Below are 27,967 nucleotides of genomic sequence, written 5' to 3' on the forward strand. Positions count from 1 at the left end.
ATGATTACAGAGGAGTCAGAAACATGAAAGCATCTTACAGAGTTTCAGTACATTATGAGTACATTATGGGGAGCAGAAAAATAAAGAAAGGGATATGAAGACACTGAAACAGATAGAGGGGCAAAGAGGTATAGAAGCGAGCACACCTGGGGTGGAATTCTCTTGAATGCTTCCAAGCAGTTGAGGAGGATGGTGTCCCCATCACTTTTGGCCGCCATGCCTGACTCACTGACACACTTGAGCAGCTGTTGGATTTCACTGTATTTCTCCCTCTCCACCAGCTGCCGGGCAGCTCTGCAGTAGGTCGCTGCAGCATCCAGCTGGAAGTCCTAGAACAGAACACGGAATGATGGCCTTAGGGTAGCAGAGGACATGAGCAAGGGGAAGGAAGGCAATATTTAAAAAGCTCCCACTATGCTTGGTGTAGAAAGCCATACTGATTGTAGTCATGACAAAAAAAAAAAATCACGTAACAAACAAACAAACAAAAACAAGCAAAAAGTTCCTCTTTGGAATTAGGCAGACATTTAGAAACAACTATAAAAATCATAACCTTGATATCTAAAATAGTATATTTAACATTTTCTGAAAACATTATAATCCAATTTCCCAGTTCGTTCTTTCTCTAATGAGCCACCTTTCTCTTAGGAAAGGGATGTCGGGGGTTAGTATTTGCTGCCGTGGACACTTGGTGCTCTATCGAGAGACGCCTCAGTGTTTGGAAACAGACCAGTTCACCAAAGGACTGATTTGCTGGAAACTACCAGATAAACCCTTTAAGTCAGGTCGTGGTCTAGGACAATCCTCATCAGAGTCTGGGAGGAGCTGCAGCCCTGCCTGACCGCCAGGGGTAGCTGCATGTGCAGAGACTTTTCCAACACTGATATGTGGAAAAGAAAGGAACCGGTCCGATCATTCACGAAGCCACTGATCCTTGAGACACACAGTGTGCTCTTCCCACCCCAGAGAATGACGGTCCTTAGGGTGTCTGCATGGAACCGTGTGGTGGGGGTGGTCTGTAGAAACTCTGCCCCTGTGGTTTCAGTGCCTGCCCCAGACTCTCTTGAGCGCCGCAGCTGCACCTGTGTCTTCTCACCACAAACAACAGGAAAGGTACTCCTTGAGCCAGCACCTGGGCAGATGGAGTGTGGAGGGGCAGTCCTTGCTGTCTGCGGCTCTTCCTGGTGCACAGGACCATCTCCCCCCACCTGCCACATCCTTCAGTCATGCTCCCTTCAGAGCACAAGCTGGGGCTGTGCAGGGGAACAGCTGTGAGGAGCTGTTCTAGACCTGATAGCTTTTGATGAATCTGTCCTTGGTTACTTGGCTTTTGGCAATGTGTCCTAGAATCATGAATGTGACTCTGCTCTGTGGTAACCACCTCGACTACATTCATGATGTATATGTAAATCTGCTTTATCTTGGGATAAAAGTTTTCTGAAGAACAATCTCTCATGGAACTGTGGTCAGGTGCTGACTGCTCTCAGAATAAGTCTTGAGTGATTCAAGACATACCTGCAGAACACGGAATGCAATTCCAAAACCATCTTCCACATTTTTCCCTCCTAGCATGACCTGAAAAGGAGAGGGAAATGTGTATAAAGAAGCAATAATTACTGGAGTAGCCCCTCTATCAAGAATAAGGGGCCTCATTTATTCAACAAATATTTGTTGAGACTCTACCAAGCACCAGGCACTAGGGATACTAGAGTAATCAAAATGGACTTGATCTCCAGCCTTCTGTGGCTCATGTCTTAGTGGGAAGGCAGCCATCAAACAAACAACCGAAATACAACTAGATGATGACAATTGTGATAAGCTTCTGAAAGAGAATAGTCTGTGAGAGGTCTGAAACATTCTTAGGTACCTTGCAGGCAACATCCATTTTCATGTGGTTATTTCCAAAGAGGGTTGGCAGAGGCAAGGTGGTGATTTGAGAGGTCCCAGCACTTTCACACCGATGTAAGAACCTGGTAACTTCCATCTGCAGCTGAAGTGTGTTCATGTGCCTATGGCGACAGGAGACACATAGTGTAGCCTCACGAGGGGCTTCAGGAGGGACTAGGGCCGGGTGACTGAGAAATCATGATAAGATGGCGATGGAAAAGGTGAAAGAAATGATATGGAGAGAGAAGAAATCCAAAATACCCTCTGATCAGTTACAACAAGATAGGGTGGTCTGGTGCCCTGTACAGACTAACTGCTGCTCTGTGGAACTGGACAAAGTCCAGTCCCTGCATCAGTAAGTATTTAGGAAGCACCATGTGCCACTGATAACAACAGAGCTCAAGAGAGACATGAACCCTGCCCTCACAGACTTCATAGGCGAGAGGAGAGATGAATAATGAACAAACACACAAAATATCTAGCGACTGGGGCTATGAAGGCAATGAAGGCAGGGTGCAGCATTTACTTTGGATGTTGTGTTGTAAGCAGAGGGAGTGTAATGGGCAAGCAAGTATAAAGACTGAGAGGAGGGAAGGGCTTGGTGTGCGAAAGAGCCCCCAGGAGGCCAGTGTGGCTGTCACTCAGCAAGGGAGAAGGGAGGAGTGTGCGAGGAAGATGGAGATGGGCCAGGCCAACACCTTGAGGACCTCTTCCACCTGCCTACTGGAAGGCATTTGGCATGTAGTCTCATCCCAGTACTTCCCTCACTCTCTTCTATGAGCTCCTCTGTAGGCTTTGCATGCTTGTACTGCACACTGTCACTCAGGAATGATCCCCTTTAGATGAGTGGTTCTCTTTCAAGGGTTTAGGAATGGACAAGAGCGGCTTCATCGCCAACAGACACTCCTTTCTAGCCGTTCTGCCCACCCTAATTGTTCCCTGAGCCATGGTCTACCTGGACACATCAGCTGCAGTCATCTTCTTTTGGAAGAAGGTGGTTTTCTTCCTTCTGGTGCTGCGAGAGGTGTCTTGGAGGTAGATCTTCAGGTGGTCCTTGGCCTTAAGCAACCACGAGAGTTTCTCTCCCAGTTCTGTGTAAGTCTTTGCTTTGTGGCTGAAGAACCGGATACAGGTCATGGCGGCCCGGACTTGGTCCTATAAGAGGGAAATGAATGTTCAGATCAAGTGAGATCAGGGATATTGGAAGGTGGGGCTGTTAGGAAAATTCTGACTTGATTCCCATCCATAAAGCCTAGTCGCCAGCATGGGTTGAACAACTATTTTGTATCAGTTACTCCTAAGCCCAAGGGATTCTAAAGTGAACTGACTGGCTGAGCTCCTGGGAAGGACTTTATTCCACCACACAAGAGATCTTCAAAAAGGATACTTTTGCTTTTCCATTCAGCTTGGCTTTGGTCTCACTTTGGCTGTGAATGGTTCAATTTCTCTGTGATTTAGTGTTTGCAACCTTGGGACAGATTGGGAGAACCTTGTTACCTCTCCATGCACCTTCTCTAAAAACACTTTATTTATTATTCCTTATGAATTCTGCATTCATGCCTCATGCTTATTTCGAAATTGCCACAGACCTCTTTTTTACCTTCACATTCCTTGAACTCTAAAGAATGCCATTACTGACAAGGTTACGATTTGTCTCTTTGGGATGAGAATGGAAATCCCAACATTATTCAACAATGCTAGAGAGCAACATGGATTTGCTCTAGGGTTGGTCAAATAGTGAAGTCAGGGACCAGATGACAGTCTTGTTCCCTCATCTTGCACAGTCTCTCCGTTGGCAGGTTGTCATCAACAGATGTAGAGGGCAGGAAGGGGCTATTACCTTCATAAACTGCTGTAGCTCATATAGAATGTGGTAGTAGTTCTTCTTCTGTAAATGTTGGCAGGCAGCTATCAAGTACTTTCCCCAGCTCTCTAAGGTTGGATCAATGGATTCTAACAAGTTCTCCAAAGTGTGTAGCTTCCCACTTTTATAGCTTGGCTGGAAAATGCCTTCTATGAAGACTTCTGGAGGACTCTCCTGCAGCAGGGCAAGGCAAAAAGTCAAGTATTGAGCCTGGTTCTGGCACTCTCTGGGATCCACTCTGGATTTCCTTCCACTCACACACCTTCAGCTTCTTTCTACAGTGGTGCTTCTTAACATTTTACGAGTCACAGATTCCTTTGAGAACCCCACTCTGATGACTGCTCCCTTCTCTCCTTTCCTGAACAGAAAGCTCCCTGACAAAGTCATCTATGCTCTCAGTCTCCAATTTCTCTCCTGTGATTGTCTCTTCAACCCATTCTTATCAAGCTTTTGCACCCATCACCTCACTAAAACTGCCCCCGAGGTCACCAATGGTCTCTAAATTGTTAAATCTAAAATTCTGTGCCCTTGTTTTCCACCTGATCTATCAGGTGGATAGCTGATGGCTTTTGATATAGCTGATGGCTTCCTCCTCCTTTTCTTTTTTTGGCCAGATTTTCTTTATTTGGCTTCTAGGACATTACCCTCTCCAGGTTTTGTTTCTACTTCTCTGGCTACTTCTTCTCAATCTCCTTTGCTGATTCCTCTTAATTTCCTCAGGGCTTAGGAGGAAGCTAATTCTCTTTTCTTTCTATACTCATTCTTTTGGTGATTTCATACAGTCTCATGGCTTTAAAACTATTTGGTGATTGTGCCTAGATCCCTATTTCCATCCTGTTCATTCCTCCTGAACTCCAGAAGTGTATGTCTAAAATATCCAATTGCCTACTCAAAATGTCTTCTCGGGTATCTAGTAGACTTAATACATCTAGAACTTCACTCCTGGTTGTTTCTTCCAAATCTCTTCTTTCTGTAGTTTTCCCTTTCTCCGATGGCAGTTTTATTCTTCTAGATGTTCAGATTAAAATTCAGTCAGATCTTCTCTCCCCTCCCCAGTATAAAATTCACTAGCAAATTCTATTGACTCTACCATCAAAATACATACAGAATCTGCCTCTATCTGACCACCCTGGCCAAGGCATCATTATCACTTGCCTGGATTATTGAAATAGCTTCCTCCCTGGTCTATCACTTTCTGCTCCTGCCTCTTTTTTGTCTAATGCCAACCAATCAACCTGAATGGTTTTGTTAAAACATAAGTCACATCATGTTACTCCTCTGCTCAAAACCTTCCAGTGGTTTTCCTCACTCAGGACAAAGCCCAAACCTTCACAATGTCCACAAGGCCATATATGGTCCCTGTATGACTGGGCCTTTGTTGCCTTTCTGACCATATCTGCTCCTATGCTTTCCCCAGCTCACTCTGCTCGAGCCACCCTGGCCCTTGCATTTGCTACTCACTCTACCTAGACTACGCTTTCTCCATAATCTGCACGGCTCACTCCCCAGCTCCTTCGGGCCTTTACTGAGTGTCACCCTCCCTGGGCATCCTTTCCAAAACTGCCCCATCCATCCCTGCCCCTTCCCTGCTTTATTTTTCTTTTTACTCATCACCTATACTACAGGTTTTATTTACCTTGTTTATTGTCTGTCTCACTGCTATAATGTAAGTTTTATGAGGGCAGATATTTTTGTCTGTTTTTTTCCCACAATGCCCAGAATAGTCCTTGGCTATTTAATAAATATTTCTTGGATGAAAGAATAAAAGATAAACATTATGGATCAACTCCTCAGGAAAGTGCACACATATACTAATCCCTTCCCTTCTGAAGCTCATCTGTGGTTCAGAGACCCTGTGTCCTAAATCCGCATTCTATAGTCATAGAAAAAAAAATCATCTGGGCATTTAGACTTTAAACTGTGAATAACTAATGGAGAGTAAAGAATGGCTATAAACTCACAGTAGTATAACCATGTCGGCCTTGCAGCACTGGGTACAAGCTGTTTAGAACTGGAAGAGTTCTGAGCTTTGAGGACATCCACAGTGGGTGAGGACTTCTTTTCTGATTCTGGCTGTTCCTAACTGAGAAACCCAGACCTAATTTAAAAGTTTTAGGACGGACTTTAAAAAGCAGGGGGATCAGCTCCATAGGAATGGGAATTTCTCAGAAGAGCAATACCTTAAGAGCTTCTATTTAATCTATTCATCTACTCATTCATTCATAACTGGCACTAGGCCAGGCGTCTGAAGACACAGAGAGGTAAAACCTAAGCTTCCATGATCCAGAAGGGATGACACAGTTGTAAAGAAGCAGCTGCAATGCGATGGGATCAACACGGTAACAGAGCTGTACTCTAGACACAGTGGTGGTGTGTAGGAAGTGGGGACTGACGTTGCTTGTGTGTTCTATGGAGGCTCAACAGAGAGGGTCTGATAGGATAAACAGTTTTCCAAGAAAACAAAGAGGGGCAGGGTATTCTAGGTAGGAGGTACAGCACATGCAGATTCACGGAGGTAAGAAAGCGTAAGGTAAATAATTTCATAAACCTGGAATGTAGGGCATATCTAGAACTTGTGAAAACAAACTGGAGAAATCAGGGGGCCTGATCTGGGTGGGTCCTGTATGCATGCCAAGGAATTTGGACTTCATCTTATGGCCACAGGGATCTTCTGAGGGCCTTTCAGAGAGGCGAATAACATCAACTATGAATAACATAAATAGCATGTATTCCGATTTAGAAAGCTCACTCTCGGGCAGTGCGGCAGGTAAAGGGGTGAAAAGGGCAGGGAACGAGACCAGCAACAGAACACCTTCCAGCTCTAGCCAGTCAGCTGTAGTTTTCACAATGTGTTTTTCTGTTGTTCCCTATCTGCTTGAGAATTAAGATATTTTGGTTCAAGGGTAAATATGATTATAGGAGATAAAAAGAAGGCTCTTTCCTAGCTCTGACAAATGTAAAGCAGGGTAATGCTGTTGTCAGCTTATACCAAGATAAGTAAGTAAGCAGATTAACTCTCTGAACTAGTCAACAGTTAGAAGAAACAGAACTGGTTGATTTCCACTCTCAATTTGTGTTTAGGAAAGGTAGCTTTATCTCAAAACTCATTTGGAAACTGAGGAAAAGGAAAAATTTAGCAATTAAACCCTAAATAAAATAATTCTTACTTTATTCCTGAAACCTGGTTAGTAGCTAAGAAATAGTAGCTAAGGCAGTAGTGAAAACATTTCCCTTTCACTGTCCTGTAGGGGTATGGTCACCATGACGGTGAACAGTAGACTTCACCTGGAGCAACCCTAGAAGATGTGTCCATTTGTAAACTTTCTCTGGCGGCCATTTTGAATTAGGGTGGCAGATTGAAACTGAAGTATTGAACTCCTATGTTTTCCTATGAGATTTGGTCCAAATCAGCCAAGTCCTCTGAAAATATTCTTGGAACATTCTTGTAAAAAAGTGAATACCAAAGGGTCAGGGGAAACAGAGTTCTGACTCTGCTTAACAATGGCTCCAAAGAAATAATGCACTTTGGTGGTGCCCTCACCTCTTGTGGGAGGAGGACAGAGGATGTCAGAGGGGAAAAAAGGAGAGCACACTCTCCTCCCATTAGATATTTGGGGCCCAAATATAGGATCATGGGTGTTTCCTGGCCCTTGTGACAACTCTGACTAGACCAGCAGCTGAGTTAGCAGTGGGACATAGTCCCACGGTAGGTGGGAGGTGTGTGGAAACAGAGAGGTAGACAAGTTTGCTCAAGGTCACACCACTTATACCAACTATCTCATTCTAGAGACCATGCTGTCAACTACTATTTGATTCTGCTGTATGTTTTGGGAGAAGGAATGAAATTTGTCATTGCCAATCACAGGGGTAATCCAGGATCCAGGTTAAGACTTGTTGCACATGTATCAAATCATAATCTAAATGGATAGAGCTTTCTATTTTTACCTGACTCTGCCAGAGATGATCTTATAGCTCAGCACTGGGTTAAGTTTCAGGTGGGCTATCACTCCCCTTAAAGCTGAGTGGGCCAACCCAGGTGGGCAGAGTGGACACTGCTCTTTGAGAGCTGGGTTTGTGAGTCCCACCTTGTTGAGGAGGTGGAGTAACGCTTCCCGTAGGCAGCTGTGCCTCATGTAGAAGCTGATGATGGCCAGGTTGGTGCTATAGTTATGCAGGTAGAAGAGGCATTCTTGGTAGTAGGTGTTGTTCATGATTTTCCCTTCAGGAATCACCTCCAGAGAGAGGCTCTGGGTCCGAAGGGTAGTTTCCAGTTCTTTCAAGGTAGCAAAATAATCATCATCTTGCTGACAGGAAAGGAGAGTGCAAAAGAAAAATAAAACTCAGTAAATTCTCAGCAGCCTCTGAAAATATTGCTTTCAAAGAGTATTTAGTAATGTGGAAACAACCTTACAATACAGTTTTACAATTCTCCATCATACTATAACACTGTGTTTATAACACCAATTTCATTCAAAAACATAACACAGAAAATTCACCAAAATCTAGATATTACTTAAGTCTGGGTAGGGGATTATGTATAATTTTTATCATTTAAAAAATACTTTTCTGTAGTTTGCTTTTTTTTAAATGGACTTTGTATTACTTATCTAACCATATAGAGTTACTTACCTAATTATGTAAAATGGAAAGAATAAAATCTAAATCTGGCAGCTCTGAGCCGGGACTGCCACTATAAGCTGAGTGGACACTGATTCTTTCCCCAGGTCATTACTGCTCCTGAGCTTTCCTCCCTGAACCGACTCTCCATCTGCTGTCTTCTTACCAAGGACAGGAGTGGCCTCACTGTGGACTCCAGGTACTCAACCACATCTTGTACCAGTCTTGAGCCATGACTCAGCTGATTGAGGTCAAAAGGGGGCTTCAGACAGCGACTGAACTTCTCCCGTGCAGCAGTGAGGTTCCCGGCTTTGAGGCAGGCCATGCCCCAAGCATGCCACGCTCCAGTGGGATCAAGGCCAGTCTTTGTGGAGATCTGGAGGAAAAACTGCTCCTTTTAGTGAGAGGCACCTAAATCCAGTGAAAGTCCCAAAGACCAATTCTTTCCCATTGTTGCCAATCATCTTCCTTCCCCATCATCCCACCTGCCATTACTCCCCACTGGCAAACTTGTCATGCTCTAGATACTTCCCTATGGCCAAGGACAACTGAGAGATGACAATACCTGTTTGCAAGGCCAGGCAAAGGCAAGTCATTACAATTGGGTAGAGGTAAGTTTTGTCTTGGCCTCACCTCAACACCCAGTTGGTAGTACTCAGCTTCCAAAAGCTGGTTCCTTAGCCTGGTTACTGCAGCCGGCTGCAAGATCTGATCCAGAGATGGCACGTGGCGATATGAAGCAGCAACTAAGATATTCAGCACATCTACCTTGCTGATGTAGCTACAGGGAGGAAAGAGGCAAGGCAATGAGGCTCTACCGAGTCTTACTAAGAATAGTTGCTGCTTTAATGTTTTCTATTTCAATTCCAGTGCAAAATGTGGTAATGAGAATTGAGAGGTACATAGACACTATGAGAGAAGGCTCTGGAGTCAGACTCTCTGAATCTCAACTCTGTCACTTAGCAGCTCTATGACCTTGGGCAAGTCAGTTAACTCTTCTCTACCTCAGTTTACTCATTTGTAAAATGGATATACAATAATTTTAAGAATAGAATGAAATAGCCCAAGTAAAAGGGCTTAGCATTGAGTCTAGAATTTTGAAGGTAATCATTAAATACCAGATATTAATACTCAGAGTAGGGATGTTTACAACTAGGAGATTCATAAATTGCCCACTTGCTTTTTGGTTCTTTAGAACTGCGTGCTAGGAAGAAAGCACAGAGACTATCAATGGCCTGCCCTGTATTTCTGGTCAGTACAGAAGCCACGTCACTACTTTCCTTGGAGATGCTGCTGGGAAAGGGCAACCTGGTCCTTCATTTGGATTCTAATCTCTTGGACTTGACATCTTCTTCCCATGCTTAGGATGACCCCGTGCTACAGCCCATTAGCACTGCCATCTTTGATCTTACTCCTGATACCTGGTGATTGTAAAAACCTTATGGTGACAGAGAGCCCAGAGAACTGGGTCATTTTGTACAGTGCTCCTGAAACAGTCCTACACTCAAAGTTCTTGAATATAATTGTATATATTGTGCAATATATATTACACTATATATATATGTGTGTGTGTGTGTGTGTATATATATATATATATATATATTATGTAACATATGTTATATACAATTATATGTAATTGTTTAGAAGTCTAGAAAAAAGTTCCATGGATCCTTACTTGTCCATCAATTTCCCTGGAAAGGGATTCAGGACATCATTCATTCTCAACTTAGTGGGAATGGGGTAAGGGAGAGTACATGGTGTAAAAACAAAATTGGTATCATAATGTATTGTACATTTGTCATAACAGGTAAGGGGCGCCTGGATGGCTCAGTCGGTTAAGCCTCCGACTTCGGATCAGGTCATAATCTTATAGTTCATGAGTTCGAGCCCCGTGTTGGACTCTGTGCTGACAGCGTGGATCCTACAGCCTACTTCTGATTCTGTTTCCCTCTCTCTCTGCCCCTCCCCTCCTCATGCTCTGTCTCTATCTCTCAAAAATGAATAAACTTAAAAACAAAATTTAAAAAAATGTGTAAAAAAATTAAAAAAACAAACGTGTAGTAACAGGTAATGTGAGTTTTGTTTTTAAACATTTATTTATTTAAATGTCTCTCAGAAGGAGGTATGAGTTAAAAACAGTGGAAAAATACTGTGCAAACCAGGAGTTCTAAATACACATGAGAGATGAAAACTGCAGGAGGGAAGAAATCATCTAGAATGGGCATGTCTGAATCTATAAATTACAAACATATAATGTAAAGCAATTGTTGTACATTGTAAAGAGAAGCGCACAGCATCTGGGGTTGAGAATCTTACTGAAGGAAATGCTTCCTTTTTTAAACTTAATTTTTTTATTTTAGAGAGAGAAAGAGAGCGAGCGAGTGCTTGTGTGCATGCACTTCAGCAAGGGAGGGGCAGAGGAGGTGAGAGAGAGAGAGAGAGAGAGAGAGAGAGAGAGAGACAGAGACAGAGAATCTTAAGCAGGCTCCATGCTCAGTGTGACCCTGGGATCATGACCTAAGCTGAAATCAAGAGTTGGATGCTCACCTGACTGAGTCACCCAGGTGCCCTGCTTTTTTTTTTTTTTTTAGGTTTATGTATTTTTAAAGAGAGCGAGAGAGAGCAAGCACAAGTGGGAGAGGGGCACAGAGAGGGTGAGAGAGAGAATCCCAAGCAGGCTCTGAGCTGTCAGTGTAAAGCCTGACTCAAGGCTTGATCTCAGTTGGACATTTAACTGACTGAGCCACCCTGGCGCTCCTGCCAACGCCCCCCTCTTTTTTTTAGCACCTTCTTAATTTCTGCTGTCTATAGCCTAAAGTGAATATTTCCTCCACTTATATTAGATTTTGAAAGAAGTATAGGACTTGATGTTAAATTTGTTTTTTCCCCCCAATCTGAATACTTTTTTCTTTTAATAAGATTTTATTTCATTTCCATTACTGACATTTGACGTATATTTAGATATATTTTTATTTTTGCCTTAACTTCTACTTTCTGCTATATGGAGTGGTTTTTGTTCTCTTCACTTCTCCATTTCTGGTAAATGGGTAGATTTTTGGTTCTTTTCATGGTTATTTAAAAAACTTTACTTAACATATACTTATTTCTTCATTTATTAACTTGAAAAATGATATAGACTCTATTGTCTCTTAGTATGAAACAGTGAAATTAACTCCTTTATACTTCCTTTATACTTCCTTCCACTTTCTGTTACATCTCCTCCCGTCTTTCTCAATCTTCTGTTTGTTATTTGAAAAAAATTTTTTTTAATGTTTTATTTACTCTTGAGAGACAGAGAGACAGAGTGTGAGTGAGACACACACACACACACACACACACACACACACACACACACACACACACAGAATCTGAAGCAGGATCTAGGCTCTGAGCTGTCAGCACAGAGCCCATAGCAGGGCTTGAACTCACAAACTGTGATCATGACCTGAGCCGAAGTCAGATGCTTAACAAACTGAGCCACCCAGGCCCTCCTTTATAAATTTTTTTTTAAAGTTTCTTTATTGATTTTGAGAGAGAGAGCACACGACAATGTGTGCGTGCGCGTGACTGCCTGTGCGGATGTATGTGAGCAAGGGAGAGGCAGAGAGAGAGGGAGAGAGAGAATCCCACACAAGCTCTGCACTGTCAGCATAGAGTTCGACAGTGGGGCTTGAAGTCATGAACCGTGAAATCATGACCTGAGCCAAAATCAAGAGTTGGATGCTTAACCAACTGAGCCACCCACATGTCCCCTGGTTTTGTTAATGAAAATAATAAAACTAGCATTTTTGGAGTACAAAGGCTCTATTCTTAGCCCTTCACATGGATACTCTCATTCTATCTTCATAACTGCCCTGTAAGTATTATTAACACCCCCCATATTATAGAAGAGGAAACTGAGACTCAGAGCAGTTAACAGACTTCTCCAAGGTTACAGAGCTAGGAAGTAGTAGAGATGAGATTCACTGCACTGGCTCTCCATCTTGGGAATTTGCAGGTGAAAACTGAGTAAGGGCCTGAGGCACTTACACTTCAAAGAAAATTATGCTCTCTGCTCCCATATCTGGCTAGGACTGAGTGTTGGGAACACACAACATGAGTCACACATCTCAGATAAGCTGAGAACTGGGAGTTTTCACTGTCAAGTTAATGAACGGAGGCACAGCAGGTTGTATAGGGATCTGGGGCCTAGTCTTACCTTTTCTATAGATATTTCTACTTTATGATGCAGATTCCTACCTGTAACACAGGGATAGACTAGCCCCCAGTGTGCTTTATAGATCTGTTACCCAGAACTTCTGAGGCAATAGTCTGGATTTGGTCAAGACTAGGGTAGAGTTCTGGCCAAGGCTAAGCATTGGACATTTAGGGAGGGCACATTTTCTCTTAAAGCCAGACAGTTCCACAGAAACTAAAGGTGCTTCCCCAAATTGATTTTAATTACAGATTAACCAAAGCGTTTACTTTCTTTCTGATGGGGTAGTGCTACAGAACACTCTGCTTTGAGGATCCACCCAGGGAAAAACAAGGGTAGGGAAGATCACTTGTGATCTGGTAGCAGCATTTCACCAATATCAAACTGAGAAGCAAAACATTTTAGTGGGTCTTATGAGAGAGGAAGGTGAGGTGAGAACTCATAGTGGGGCCAGAAAAAGCCACCAGATAGAAATGATACCCACGTAAAAGAACAGAGACTCATTCCCATTTACCTGTCACAGAGAGCGAGGTCCTGGCTCCGGCCAGCCTTGACGAACATCATCTTGGCGCTGAAAAGAAGCTGCTTCATGATGTCTGTGAGTAGCCCTGCATCCACCTCTGGGTTGGTGAGGCCCTGGGACAGCTTGCAGCAGTGCTCAATTAGTTGGTGGCCACACGCAGTGCCGTCCCGGTGCAGATTCAAGATGGCAATGCACAAGGAGGCACTGGGGGACTGGCCAGGGTGGGAGAAGAGAGAAACACATAGTGAGCTTCGGGACCAAAGCATTCTTCAAAGGTAGCTGGATGGCAGGAATTATTCTTCCTATTTTGCCAGGCTTGAACTACACTGGAGGAAGGAGCCAACTTCCACAGCAAAGTAGGAGTGAAACTCAACAAATTGCAGGTGTTCTAAGTGGCATTGCTAAAGCTCTGGCTGCTAGGTTTCGTTCCCATACCGGGAATACTGTGTTCATGTGTTACCTACTTCTTGGGGATGTCCACACATTCCCTCCATTTTCTCACTAGTGCAGATCTTCCTTATTACTGGCAAGGACTATGGAAGTCGCCTTGCTGGAGAAGTCTCTGTTTCAAGCATAGACCCATTGTTGCTGAATTAATATTCCAAAAGCACACTCCAAAACCTTGCACGGTCCCTGGTGCCTACCAGGTACATATTCCCTACTGCAGAACTCAAGGCCTTATCCATAAATAGCTCTTTTCAATCCTGCCTTTTACTACCTCTCTATTACCGCCCTATGTTCTTTCCAATTAAACCATTTCCAGTCCCCTAACCATGCCCTGCAATTTTTGACATTGTGCCTTTGCTCAGATGTTCTAGTTTTGCACTCTTTGCCCTTCCCCTATCCTCACTCTCCTTAAAACGCCCAAATTTCTGCTCGTCACACTCCTACTACTCTTCTAAGGATCATCTTAAATGCTACTTCTTCCATGAAGCCTTTACTGATCTCTCATGTTTCCAAGATGCTCTCCATTTTCTGCCTCAGTTGGTTTACTTGTCTTAGCTCCCATATTATTATGCTGTAAGTGACGGCCAGGTTGTGTTCACCTATCTCTGGCATTTCTTGCCATAATTATATGTTAGAAAAAAACTCAAATGACCATCACACTTATTGCCATTACCTGCTCATAGTAGAATTCACTCCGCATCAGCTCATTTTCCTCCTCATTCAGATCCAAAATCCATTCCACCTCAGCTGCTTTGGGGACTCTCACCACAGCTGAGTATGGCGGGCTTTCACTCTTGGAGCTGGGTGGTGCTGAGAAGAGAAGTGCCATCTGTGTGTCAGTAACTGACCAGCAGTGCAGGGTAGCCCCAGCCAGAAAACTGGCATGAACTACATGCAGATCCCTGCCTATCTGAGGGTCTCTGTCTCTCCTTGGTCCCCTTTATCTTCTTTAGAAGATCTTACTAGGTATCTCAAACTTTCTTCCCCAGGGAAGATCCCGGATGAGTGTTACAGTGTTTGTCATACAACCCATTGCTTCACACAAGAAACTCTGAAATGTGTATCCTTCTCAAATGGAGGGCTGAGTCATTGGCTACCCTAAAAACTAACTTCTGTGGAAGGATATAAACCAAACTATTAATAGTGATTGCGTTGGGGGAAGGAGGTAGCATTCAGAGGTAGGATGGTGGTGAAGGGGAAATCCAGGAGAAAAAAAAAAGAAATAACCTATTCAAAGTTAGGGATCAAATTCTTTGGGTGCTGGCCTTCTGAGTGCTGGAAGCTAATGGCCAAATATGGTAGGTTAATATGATGGTAAATTTTAAGGGAAACGGCTTGATAGAAATGCCAATAATTTTCTTTATTCCTTGGCCAACAAGTTGTATTGAGTTGCCATTAAGGGTATCAGTTGCAGTTGAAACACTGAAGAAAGAAGAAAGAGCCAACTTGAACATATAAACAAGGAGTCACAGGAATATGATTCAACCTTACCTTCTGGTTGTTCTGGATTCTCCTCTGGCACACTGGAAACAGAAAAATGAAATGCCTGAATTCCTTCTCTTCTTCGGTTTTGAACTTGGTATAGAGCATTGACATTTACACCATTATCCAAGTAAAATATATCAGGGAACCAACCAAACTCCTTTCTGTCCCTCACCTGTCACAGCCACTCACTCACCATTTTCTGTCCCTTCCATCTCTTAAATACCTCTTTAAATGTCCCCATATCTCCCTCCATCCCTGCCTCAGAAAGGGCCCTCAGCATTTATTGCCAGAACCTTTCCAATGGCTTCCCAGTTGGTGTCCTTGACTCTGTCAACCTACTCTCTATTTTGCAGCTACAGCAAGCTTTCAAAAATGCAAATCTGGTCATGTTATGCTTGTGCTTAAAATTCTTCCATAGCTCTTCAGGGTAAAAGTATTCCACATTTGCAGTTTCAGTCCTTATGACCTAGCCTGGTTATCTCTTGAGACCAACTCCTGCCACCCACGACTTGTGCTCAACCCATAAAAGTCCTCTCCACTCTGCCACTGGCTCTGGTCAATTTCAGTTAGCATCACCAAGCACTAAGTCCTGATGCCACAATTCAGAGGTCAAGTCTATCACCTGTACGAGGAGCCACTGCTCGAGCCTCTTTATACTTCCTCAAACAATCCACATATTCTCCTGTTGCTACCTTTGCGGTTGTCACTCCCACTCCTGGGCATGCCGTTTTGGCTTCTTTACCTACTAACTTCTCATACTCAGAGGCTCAGATCAGGTGCTATACCTTTAAGAAATCTTCTCACCATCGGGCTAAGCTGTGTGTCTCTACCACTACACTCATCCAATGACATTGTGGTCTGTTTGTTAAGGTCTCCCCACTAACATGGGGCCCCCTTGAGGACACAGTGATTATTGCTGAGTAATTGTTGAGTAAGAGAATCTCCATCAATTTACTGCTCATTTCTAATCTCAGCAATATGGTATATGGATATTTATCTTGTCCTCTACTCCGAGGGAGGCAAGCAGTATGTCAGGATCACAGAACTGGCAATATAAGCATGGTATGTCTTCCTTCCTAGGAGACCAGTAATCATCATGGTAAATGATGACAAAAAGAGTTCATCTTAAAACAAACGCAATAATTCTGTTGAGCAGAATATAAAATCAATTTAAGTCCATAAGCAAAACACGAGTAACTTGCTTTTGAGGAGTTTCTTTGGCTCATATTCCCAGATGGCCTAGGAGTCTTAGTTTCACCCTCCTTTGCTGCTAGAAGAAGTGAAAAAAACTGAGCAACAGTAAGCCAGCAAACAGTCTCAATCTGTCTTGTCAGAGGTATAAGCAGTTTCTGTCATTAGGTAAACTGTGTGTAGGGAGGTGTGGGGGCTGTCCTAGTTGTGGGTAACAAGCCAGGTTGACTAGCTGGATTAGAAATGATGGAAGTGATGCCCAAACATTCAACAGGTGTGAATACGTGCCTTTGAGTCCAGCTGAAACCAACGGAAGCAAGAGTGGTTGAAAAATTGGTGAGGCTACTGGCCTCAGACAGGAACAATGTGTCCTGATATCAGGAAGAACATCATGTAAGAGTCTTGAGTTCTGCTTCCTCTCACCCCTACTTCCTCTCTTAGAAGTTTCTCTGACCAAAGTCAAACATTTCACTGTAGAGTTAATGACATTTCAGCAAGAATGCTAAATTAAAACTTGCTGTAACTGTTCCAGATTTCAGATGCTCTCCACAATGAGACTTTAAGGAGTGTAAGGACAGGGGGGTGGGGGGTGGGGTTGTGGTGCAGAGGCCAATGGACGTAGCGGCCCCACTGCAGGACACTCACTCTTTGTTGTAGTAACTATAGCACTGGTCACACACGCGAGTAGGGCTCTCTCTGCAGCCTTCCACCTGCATTTTCTTAGTGGAGCAGGCACTGCACACTAGTCGGCCACAGCGGCGACAATGATGACGCCTGTTGAACTGAGGAGTATCATTGGGAAGAGAAGAGGCAAGAGGAGAAGGTGAGATTGCAGATACGGTGAGCACATCTGTCAACCCATTTACTTTTGGTATTAGCCACCTGTGACACACCTAGAATACCAGGTGCTTAGGCTTCTACTGAGAAAGAACACTTAGTCCTTGCCTTTAAGAAGCTGACATTTAAACGTTATCTCTCAGATGGTGGGCAAAGGTGACCAAGTAATAGAACAGTTAGTTTTGCAATAGTTCCTGACAAGTTCTACCTGTCTGTGGAGGCAATGTGTGAAGACACAGCAAAACGTAGTGGGGAAGAAGGGACTTTCTCAATCAACACATATCACATTTCTTCACGACACTGATGATGAGGAGAAAGTATCTTTTTTTTTTTTCAAAATGCTTTTACTAGTACTGTCTTATTCCACTGTAAGAGGCTGATAGACATACTTCTTTCACTGATGAGGGGAAAAGAGTCACAGAGAGATCACATTATCATCGTTCTCATCAGCCCCGAGCTAATAAGCCAGTCAGTACTGTGGTAAGTGTGGTACCATTTGTTATCATACCCAGTCCTTACAGTTCTATGGGCCAACAAATATATCATCCCCAGCTTACAAGTGAGCATCTGAGACTGAAAAAGTCACACTGCTAGTAAGAGGCAGAGCTGGGATTAGAACCTATGTCCTCTGTCTCCAGAGCTAGCACATAAAACCACTACTAGCCACCTGTCCTACTGTGAAAGGGGAGCTAGAAAGAAGATTGCTTGGTGTTTGGTGACTCCTCCTGCTATACCACTCTGCCTCTGTTTATTCTTTCATTAGAATGGAGAAAAAAAGATTTTAAAATTTAAGGCTCCTTGGAAGGTGTCTACCACCTGTCTGAATATAGAAAATATTTCTGGTTGGGTCAAAGATAAACCCAAAGTCTTAAGATTTGGTAGTTCTTCTAAAAATACCAATATCAAGGGGCACCTGGGTGGCTCGGTCAGTTACATGTCCGACTTTGGCTCAGGTCATAATCTCATGGTTCAGGGGTTGGAGTCCTGGGTCGGGCTCTGTGCTGACAGCTTGAGCCTGGAGCCTGCTTCAGATTCTCTGTTTCCCTCTCTCTCTACCCCTCCCCTGCTTGCACTCTGTCTCTCTCTCTCTCTCTCCCCCTCAAAAATTAAAATAATAAAAACATTAAAAAAAATTAAAAATACCAATATCCTCTTAGGGACAGGAGGTGACTATAAACTCCAGGCTCACAAACTGGTGGTTTCCTTTCAGTTCCCCTGCTGGTAAAGCTGGAGACCAACACTGCTTACCATGGTGAAGCGCTCCCTGCAGCAGACCATGCAGACGCTTGCACTCTCGTCGGGCACCCACTGATGCCTGCCAGGGGGTGTTGCTGGGGGGACAAACTCTGGGGGGGGCTGATTCTCTGGGAAGCTCCTCTCCCTTGGACTGGGGGAACGTACAGTGGAGACACCTGGGAGTCAGAACGAAAGAGTAAAAGGCGATCAATAGTCCAGCTAATAAAGGAAGGAGGAATTAGAAAATTAGAATTTCTCCATGTTTCAAACCCCTACTGAAGTTATATATCCAGCCAATGGTCATCAGTGGCTGACTGTGTCATAGAGAGATACCAGGCATTGAGTGTCTCCTGATGGCAGGCATACAAATACCTATCAAATACACTTATCAGAAAATATTAAGCCTAAATGAAATCAAGCTTCTATATCTACCTACAAGTGTACTGGAAATACAGGGGACGGAGACCCAGACTGCAGGGTGGCAATCAGCAAAATCTAACATGTGAGAAGCTCTACAGGACAAATGACCTAGTTTCCTCCACAAATAAAAAAGAGGCAGGGAAACCAATTGATGAAAAGAGATTTAAGAGGTATTTTAGCTAAATACCATATATGGACATTATTTAGATCTTAATTCTAGAAAAATCAATTCTAAAAAAAACATTAATGAGACAACTGGGGAAATGATAACAAGAAATCATTAATTTGTTTTTAGGCATGATAATGATCTTATGGTTTTGCTTTATAAATATCCTTACCTTTTAGAGACATATACTGATATATTCATAAACATAATCATATGATATCTAGGATCTGCTTCAAAATAATCCAGTAGAGGGTCAAGTGTATAATGGAACAAGAGTGGCCATCATGAGATGATAATTATTGTAGTTGGGCCATAGGTATGTGAGACTTCATTACATTATTCTACTTTAGAGTTTTGGAAAATGTCCACAATAAAAAACTAAAAAAAAAGGTAAACCAAAGCTGCTCAGGCTGCCATATGCAGATGCATGAGGCTGTTCATAAAACTATAAGTCTGCGCCCTTCCCTCAGGTCTGCTGGTTACTGTACAGCATGGCTAATTTTTAAAGTATGGCCATGAAATGCCACAGTCTTTGCTCTATGGTATTCAAGGAAACTTCTTGTCCCTAGCAGAGCAATGTTGGCAGGTCACGGAAAAAGAGAACTGAAAAATACAGTGACTCTCGGCAGTGCCCAAAAATCTCTCCCTGGAATCCCACTCCCTTAATGGTTGGCAAAACAAACACTTGCTGAGCTTCTTCTGAGGAGGGCAGGCCATTGAGCAAGGGGCCAGAAACTGTGGGAAAGGAGGCGTGGTGAAAAGGGGTCATCAGACATGGTTGAGGCCTTCAAGGAGACTGCATCCTGTGTAGGAGACATAAATGACAAACTGCAGCATAGGACTAAATACAGTCTATCATCCCCATTAGTGAAGTCTGTATTTGTGCATTTTTCCAGTCACCAAAATTTATCTGTAACCTCAAAATCAGTATTTGCAGTGCCTTTGTAGACACGGGCAGAGTGGCGAATGATGTGAGTCACCTGACATGCCGGTTTCCATCAGAGGTTGAACAAGGTGACATTCTGCTTTCTTATTTCAGCTCTCATACAGAGGTGACCAGAGGACGGAGATGGTAGGGGACAGTGTGGTGTAGTGCCAGAATCTCTGGCTCTTGGGCTAGTGGGACAGGGTCTGAATCCCAAACACTCATTAGGCACTCATTAGTGGGCTTGCCTCAGGTGAGTCAGTCTAACACTTCTAGACCTCTTTTTCTCTTTGGTAAAATAAAGAAAATAAAATCTACTAGGATGAATGGTTTTCAATTTAAGATTATAATCTAAGTGACACACACACACATACATACACTTTCCCTAGGAGCAATGGTCTAGTATTTGCTAATTCAGGGTTTGCAGAGATCTTCTAGAAATACTACTGTAAGTAAAAAAAATCAACTGTTAAATTCTCTGGGATATAGCTGGAATGGACGCAGGAAAACAATGAATAAGAATGTTGTAACTGAAGGGGGCACCTGGGTGGCTCAGTTGGTTGAGCGTCAGGCTCTTGATTTTGGCTCAGGTCATGATCCCGTGGTTTGTGAGATCGAGCCCCACATTGGGCTGTGTGCTCATAGTGTAGGGCCAGCTTGGGATTCTCTCTCTTCCTCTCTCTCTGCCTTTCCACACCCCCGCCCAATAAATAAATGAACTTAAAAAAAAAAAAAAAGAATGTTGTAACTGGAAATGAAAAAAGAAGCAAAAGAATTGGAAATAAGGCAAGATTGAACTAACCAATGGGTAACTCTCAGAACCTGTTCTTACCAGGAGCAGCAGCAGAAGAGAACTCTGCTGATGGAGATCTAGACAAGGTCTCAAGGTCTGAAGCCTGCCCGACTTCCTGGAGATGAATCACAGAATCTGTAGAGAGGGAAAATGCTGACAAGATACATTCTACCATAAGCATCTTTCCTCACCATGCTAGGCATTTAATTTAAAGCCTTGTTGTTTGCTGAATGTTATCACATGATTCTACTAGGTACAAAAAGTATGCCAGAGGTACTTTCATGCTTCTTAAACTCCTCAAAAAGCAAAGGAGATAAGGAAGCAGCTGCTAGGATTTTATTTTATATATATATATATATATATATATATATATTTTTTTTTTTTTTTTAATATATATATAATACATATACATATGTATTATGTATACATATATATATATATATATAAATGCCCAGAGGGAAACAGAAGACAATTAAATGATAGCCCTGGAGGGTAGTGAGTAAGGAAAAAAAAAGCTGTCTGGGAACATCAGCTGACATTCCATTTTACTCATTCTAGAAGAGGCTCAGCTCGCATAGTAGTGGTATCTGAGGTGACCCTGGGAATAAAGCATACCATCAATACAGAATGACGGTACTTTAGAGTCCACTGCACTGAGGCCAGACAGAGACCACTCCCAGCATGTTTTGTTTCCCAAACCTTTATTGTCTACACAGTTCTGATCTACCATCCCTTAATTTTGGTTAGCCTGCTACTTCCTCCAGGGCCAAGAGCTCTCCTATATAACAAAGAGCTCTCTCTCCTGACATGTATTCCTTTCACTCTTGATCAACTCAACAGAAGAAGAGAAATTAAAACTAAGGATGCAGTATGGTGTGTCTTCCTCCAGGTGGAGCCCCCATTAGTATGTTGGCAGTTACCTGATCGTTTCTCCCTCAGAGAGTATGGGAAATCCAAGGCTTTTCCTGCATATCTGGAAAGCAGTGAGTCAACCTCATCCATGGTAAAGCCAATGTCCTGCCCTGTTAGCAGCTGCTGCAGAGTCTGCACAGCCACAGTGGCCCAGTCCACTTTCATGTTCATGAGTAGCTGTTCCAGCATGAGGAGGGGGTTTGAAGACAAATGGGAGTAGTTGGCCCGGTGTGGCTCAGGTAAGGTCAGTAGAACCTGTTTGTAGGATAGATTCACACAATAAAGAAAACAGTACACTAGCATTTCAGAAGAAAGTCAAGGTTCTTATTGCGGGCAGGGGGTGGGGGGGCGGACAGAGGATCAGGGACCAAAGGTACATGGCCAACTATTAGACTTGGCTAGCAGTCTTTCAGGAAGCAAGGCTGAGCTCCTCTATTTAAATCTTTCAGGTGGCAATCAAGAAGTACTTTAAGTACCTTTACCTAGATGAGGGGTTGGCTAACTTTCTCTGTAAGGGGTCAGATAGTATGTATTTTAGGCTTTATGGGCCATAAAGTCTCTGTGGCAACTACTCAACTCTGCCAATATAGCGTGACAACAGCCATAATCCATACATAAAGGAATGTATGGACTGTGTTCCATCAAAACCTGATTTACAAAAGTAGGCTGAGAACTGGATTTGGCCCACAGGTGGCACCTCTAGGCATAGTTGAGCTCTGCCTGATCCTTAAAGCCAACATTCTGTCTATTCAAGGCATTAGTAGAATGAGCAATATAATAGTAGAATGAGGCATTGGTAGAATGAGCAACAGGAGGCTGCCTAAGTTAAGCACCTCTAGGGTCCTATAGGTAAATTATGTCTCTAAACTCCTAGACGTTGTTATCACTAGATATGAAATATGTTCACTGGGTCTGCTCATTGCCAATTTTCAAGGATTCATTCACCCATTTAGGTACAGTGCATTAAAAAAAAAAAAAGAGTGCATTTTCCTTAGGAACATTTTATGTAGTTGAACTCTTAGCAAGTGAGCAGTGGTCATATTCACGGCACTTGTACTTGTGGGGTGAGGTCCATACTCACGGCATGGTAGATATGACTGCCAATTGGAATCATTAGAACAGTGTCAGATGGGTCCATTTCTCCCCAGACCCTCCTTCAGTAGATTACTTTTTCTAGTTTATAATTTCTTCTGTTAGTGTCTCTAAGGTTACACATCAAACATAAAGGCCTCATTACCTAGACAGCTAACTCTTTTTTCTTTAGCCCAGACTAGGTTATCAAGCAGTGGTTTGAAATCCTCACATGAGAATCCCTTTGGAAGATAGCTAAGCCCTGTCCCAAGAGATTCAGTTTTAATTGATCTGGGGTAAAGGTCAATGATTTTTTTTTTTTTTTCTCTAAGTCCAAGTGATTCTACCATATAGTCAGCATTGGGAAGCACTGATACAGCAGACACCAGGGAAACCATGAAAAGTCAGGAGGACCACCCAGAATTCACTTTGGAGACAAGGCAAGATGAGAATGACTACTCCTAAGGGACTCAACTAGGATATGGTGGGCTGTTAGGGTAAAGGTTTTATACAGCACAGACCAAGAATGGCAGGTGCCTGGGAGAAGAGCCATTGAAAGCATAAGTTCTGAAGTGGGAACTAGGCCGGCAGTCTCTCCCCCAGGGATGGCTTCCCACCACCCCATTTTCTTCCTGACCTTGGATCCTATGTATAGCGCCTGGATTTCACGGTGTCGGACAGCAGACAGTTCTCCGTAGAAGTGGGTGGTGAGGTAGTTGGCCAGGAAGTGAGAAGCGGCTAAGCTAGGGTGCTGGTCAAGGGATTGCTCTGTGACCTCAAGGCACATGGTGGGGTCAGGAATTCTTCGTAGGAGCTGTTGTAGGAGAAGCGTAGAGGAGAAAGGTGAGGACCATAAAGAACTCAGTCCAGCCCTGTTTTGAGAATGAACACTTAGGTTTATTCATTTTGGATTAATCCCTTCTCTGTACTTTTTTTCTGCCATCTCTGTAGCTTCACAAATGATGGCTTTGACCAGAGTTTAGCAGAATCCTGGACTCAGCTGACCATTTGGTATAAAAGGCAAGGCTACGCACCTTCTGCTGAAGATGACTACAATCATCTTGAGGACACAAAGGACTCCTTAAGGACATGAAGGGGCAGAAATGAGACTGCAAATGCTTTGCATGGGATTCAGCATGAACAAAGTCATCTGAATTGACTAAACTTTTTGTCTTATCCCAAAAGAAAAATGGCAAATGATGGAGGCTTACTTGCAGAGCCTTCTCATGATCTCCTTTTTCTAGAAGGTGGAGAAGATGCTTTTGATGTAGGCTGATTAAATGCTCTCTTGGAATGGGGTAGAGGCAGCCCCACTCTTCACACAGTCCATACTCCTGGAAGGAAACACACACGGCTTGAATCTCTTTAAATCACCGGCCTTGTCACACATCCAGCTTTTGCCAGATTTTTCTCAGCAGTCTTGAGTCTGCTGGAGTCCCCAGGAAAGTCTGGTAAGTGTTGATGGGAAGTTCATTATTGGATTAAAGCGGGTTCATAAACTCAAGGGACTACAGTGGCAAGGGAGTCATGAAAACGATCGAAGTAGGCTGATGATTAATATCACTTTGTTCTGTGATCTAGTATAAAAAAGAAAAAGATGACATCCAGTGACTGACATTAGGTGTCAACCCTGGGGAGATAGTAAGGAAATGGGGAATACTGAGAAGACTGTCCAAAGTAGACAGTGCCGAGTAATGTATGGAATTGCTGAATTACTACATTGTATGCTGAAACTAATATAACACTATATATTAATTATATTTGAATTAAAATACATAAACAAAAGAACAAAATAAAACACAAAGGAGACAGTGTCTACTCAGCTCTGACTGTTACCATATATGCAAGGCCCAGTGTTGCCAGACTTCAAAAATTAAAAAAAATTTTCTTCAATCAAAAAATTTCCATATTTCAAGGGGCGCCTGGGTGGCTCAGTTGAGCGTCTGACTTCGGCTCAGATTATGATCTTGCAGTTCATGGGTTCGAGTCCCATGTTGGGCTCTGTGCTGACAGCTCAGAGCTACAGCCTGCTTCGGATTCTGTGTCTCCCTCTCTCTGCCCCTTCTCCACTTGCGCTCTGTCTCTGTCTCTCAAAAATAAATAAACATTAAAAAATTAAAAAAAATTTTTTCCATATTTCAAAATGTCGGGAAGAGATCACAATATGAAAAATTAAAATTTGGCAGATCAATACTGCATAGGCCAAACAAACATGCTGGGCATTGGATTCCATCTGTGTCCCCATTTGCTAGCCCCCACTCCCAATTTGTGAACGTTGGATTAAAGTTTCAGAGAACGTCCGAGTATTTTAATGTGATGCCATCTGGAACGTCCTCCCCACAACTCTGCCACCTCATTTGGAGTGCTTCTTGGTTTCTCAGGCCCCATTAGGTGCCCTGCCTGTGCTCCCTCCACAATCTGTCACTTGATACATCGCAGTCATCTAGGGATGTGCCTCACATCACCACCCTTCCCCAAATGTGAGCTGCACAAGGTCAAGGGCTAAGCTTAACTGTCTTGTCTCACCACCACGAAGTAGAGTGGCAAATTACAGAGGAGTAATAAAAGTTTCCTCAATGAATGAATGAACATCTGAATGAGTACATTCACATTTTGAACTATGGTATATTTAGCTCCTTAAAAAATGAAATTCTATTTAGCACTCAAATGTTCAATAAACATTTGAAAAGATATTCAAGGTCATTAGTAACCATGGAAACGTAAATTCCAACAGTAAAGAGATCTCATCTTATCGGCACAAAGGGAAAAGCTGGACAATACTGAATGCTGTAAGAATGTGGAGCAATAGGAACTGCAAGTGGACAACTGGTCTGAAAAGCAATTTCTAACATCTCGGTAAAGGTGAGGATGCTCATGCCTGACAATTCAGCAACTTCACCACTAGCGCTACATTCTGTACTTAGGGTGTACAGTGTGGGGTGACAGTATAAAAGCATCAATTGTATTATTCTCTACACTTTTCTGTACGTTGGTAAATTTCACACACAAAAAGAGAAAAGAATGTGATGTAGTTACCAAGAAAATGTGGACATTGCAATCGCTATCAAAATAACACCAGGATTCTTCATAGAGCTAGAACAAACAATCTTAAAATTTGTATGGAACCAGAAAAAACCGCGAATAGCCAAAGCAATCTTGAAAAAGAAAACCAAAGCAGGAGGCATCACAATCCCGGACTTCAAGCTTATTAAAAAGCTGTAATCATCGAGACAGTATAGTACTGGCACAAAAACAGACACTCAGATCAATGGAATAGAGAACCCAGAAATGGACCCACAAACGTATGGCCAACTAATCTTTGACAAAGCAGGAAAGAATAACCAATGGAATAAAGACAGTCTCTTCAGCAAGTGGTGATGGGAAAACTGGACAGCAACATGCACAAAAATGAACCTGCAAAAAAATAAATTCAAAATGGATGAAAGACCTAAATGTAAGACAGGAAGCCATCAAAATCCCTGAGGAGAAAGCAGGCAAAAACCTCTTTGATCTTGCCCGCAGCAACTTCTTACTCAACACGTCTCCAGAGGCAAGGGAAACAAAAACAAAAATACTACTGGGACCTTATCAAAATAAGAAGCTTCTGCACAGCGAAGGAAACAATCAGCAAAACTAAAAGGCAACCGATGGAATGGGAGAAGATATTTGCAAACGATATATCAGATAAAGGGTTAGTATCCAGAATCTATAAAGAACTTATCAAACTCGACACCCAAAAAACAAATAATCCAGTGAAGAAATGGGCAAAAGACATGGATAGACACTTCTCCAAAGAAGACATCCAGATAGCCAGCCAACATGTGAAAAAATGCTCAACATCGCTCATCATCAGGGAAATACAAATCAAAACCACAATAAGATAACCACCTCACACCTGTCAGAATGGCTAACATTAACAACTCAGGCAACAACAGATGTTGGGGAGGATGCAGAGAAAGAGGATCTCTTTTGCACTGCTGGTAGGATTGCAAATTGGTGCAGCCACTCTGGAAAACAGTATGGAGATTCCTCAAAAAATTAAACATAGAACTACCCTACAACCCAGCAAGTGCACTACTAGGTATTTATCCAAGGGATACAGGTGTGCTGTTTCGAAGGGACACATGCACCCCCATGTTTATAGCAGCACTATCAACAACAGCCAAAGTATGGAAAGAGCCCAAATGTCCATCGATGGATGAATGGATAAAGAAGATGGGGTACAATGGAGTATTACTCGACAATCAAAAGAGAATGAAATCTTGCCATTTGCGACTGACTACGTGGATGGAACTAGAGGGTTTTATGCTAAGCGAAATTAGTCAGAGAAAGACAAATAACATATGATTTAATTCATATGAGGACTTTAAGACAGGGAACAGATGAACACAAGGGAAAGGAAGCAAAAATAATACAAAAACAGAGAGGGGGACAAAACATAAGAGACTCTCAAGTATGGAGAACAGACAGAGGGTTACTGGAGGGGTTGTGGGAGGGGGATGGGCTAAATGGGTAAATCATTATTGCATTATATGTTAACTAACTTGGATGTAGATTACCAAGATAAAAAATAAAAAAATATATAATTACGTAATAAATCTAAAAAAAAAAATGGGGAAAAAAAAAAAAAGAAAATGTGGACATTGACACATGGAAAGGGGTCTACACAACCAGGTAAGGAGTTTCAACTCTGAGAAGAGGAGAAAGGGAAATGCCACTCAGGAAAATAGTACCTTTGCTTCTAGAATCATGTTCATGACAGTTGATGGGTCCTCAATGCAACAGTTCCTCAGGGTCTGCCAGTCACACCATACCACGGTAGCTTGCAAACCTAGAATCTAAGGGGAAATAGAAAGAACTCTCAAACCACACTGCAGCTTCCCCTTCCACAAACAAGTCACTGGAGTTTCCAGGGATGGGCCACCCCTAAGTTTGTGTCCCAAAGTCAGGCTGTCAAAACTTTCCAGGAGAGAGGAGAAATTAAAGCAAATGAGGCAAAGACTGTTTGGAAAAGTGAGTGAATGTATCTGGGAAGCATACTCAGGGAGCAAAGGCTGGGCAGGGAGGTCAGGATTGGAGCCTTTAACTTAACAGGGCAATCAGAGGCTTCTGTGTTTCACCACTTGTGCAGCCTTCTGGGGTCATTTGTCCCATGCTCCTCCATCTCAAAACTCTACCCAAGATATTCTCCCAGCTTGAATGTTCCGTGGGATCGTCTTTCATGCAGCATTTAAGCTCTGCATGAGAAGTGCTGAGGAAGAGTGGAAAGAAAATCTCTTTCACCTGCCATTTTCACTTTCTCTGATGGGGCTCTGGACTCTGGTTGCAAGTACACATGGAAAAATCAGCACAGATTTTATACTTGCTATGTAGCCATATCACCTAAATCTGTCTCCTT

The 27,967-nt window shown here is 42.9% G+C and overlaps 1 protein-coding gene across 4 annotated transcripts in view; it reads right to left on the bottom strand.

Annotated features, from left to right (window-relative positions):
- ZFYVE26 (zinc finger FYVE-type containing 26) overlaps nt 1–27,967 on the bottom strand; it is an 83,840-nt gene that overhangs the window by 21,367 nt on the left and 34,506 nt on the right. For 2 of the 4 annotated variants that reach the window (XM_042989961.1, XM_042989960.1), the window contains exons 23-40: nt 27,303–27,407; nt 23,781–23,903; nt 23,207–23,383; nt 21,507–21,753; nt 20,626–20,739; nt 18,295–18,458; nt 16,855–16,991; nt 15,025–15,056; nt 14,207–14,343; nt 13,078–13,298; nt 9,002–9,149; nt 8,535–8,744; nt 7,837–8,055; nt 3,728–3,925; nt 2,843–3,042; nt 1,868–2,009; nt 1,516–1,575; nt 147–329 (exon numbers count right to left, since the gene is read on the bottom strand). In XM_042989961.1, coding sequence (XP_042845895.1) covers nt 147–329; nt 1,516–1,575; nt 1,868–2,009; nt 2,843–3,042; nt 3,728–3,925; nt 7,837–8,055; nt 8,535–8,744; nt 9,002–9,149; nt 13,078–13,298; nt 14,207–14,343; nt 15,025–15,056; nt 16,855–16,991; nt 18,295–18,458; nt 20,626–20,739; nt 21,507–21,753; nt 23,207–23,383; nt 23,781–23,903; nt 27,303–27,407 — 2,817 coding nt within the window. Of the gene's footprint in view, nt 1–146; nt 330–1,515; nt 1,576–1,867; nt 2,010–2,842; nt 3,043–3,727; nt 3,926–7,836; nt 8,056–8,534; nt 8,745–9,001; nt 9,150–13,077; nt 13,299–14,206; nt 14,344–15,024; nt 15,057–16,854; nt 16,992–18,294; nt 18,459–20,625; nt 20,740–21,506; nt 21,754–23,206; nt 23,384–23,780; nt 23,904–27,302; nt 27,408–27,967 lie in introns of those variants that run through there. The other 2 variants (XM_007095158.3, XM_042989962.1) reach the window with 2 other exon arrangements.

This window comes from Panthera tigris, chromosome B3 (genome assembly GCF_018350195.1).
Source record: "Panthera tigris isolate Pti1 chromosome B3, P.tigris_Pti1_mat1.1, whole genome shotgun sequence".
Lineage (NCBI taxonomy): Eukaryota > Metazoa > Chordata > Mammalia > Carnivora > Felidae > Panthera > Panthera tigris.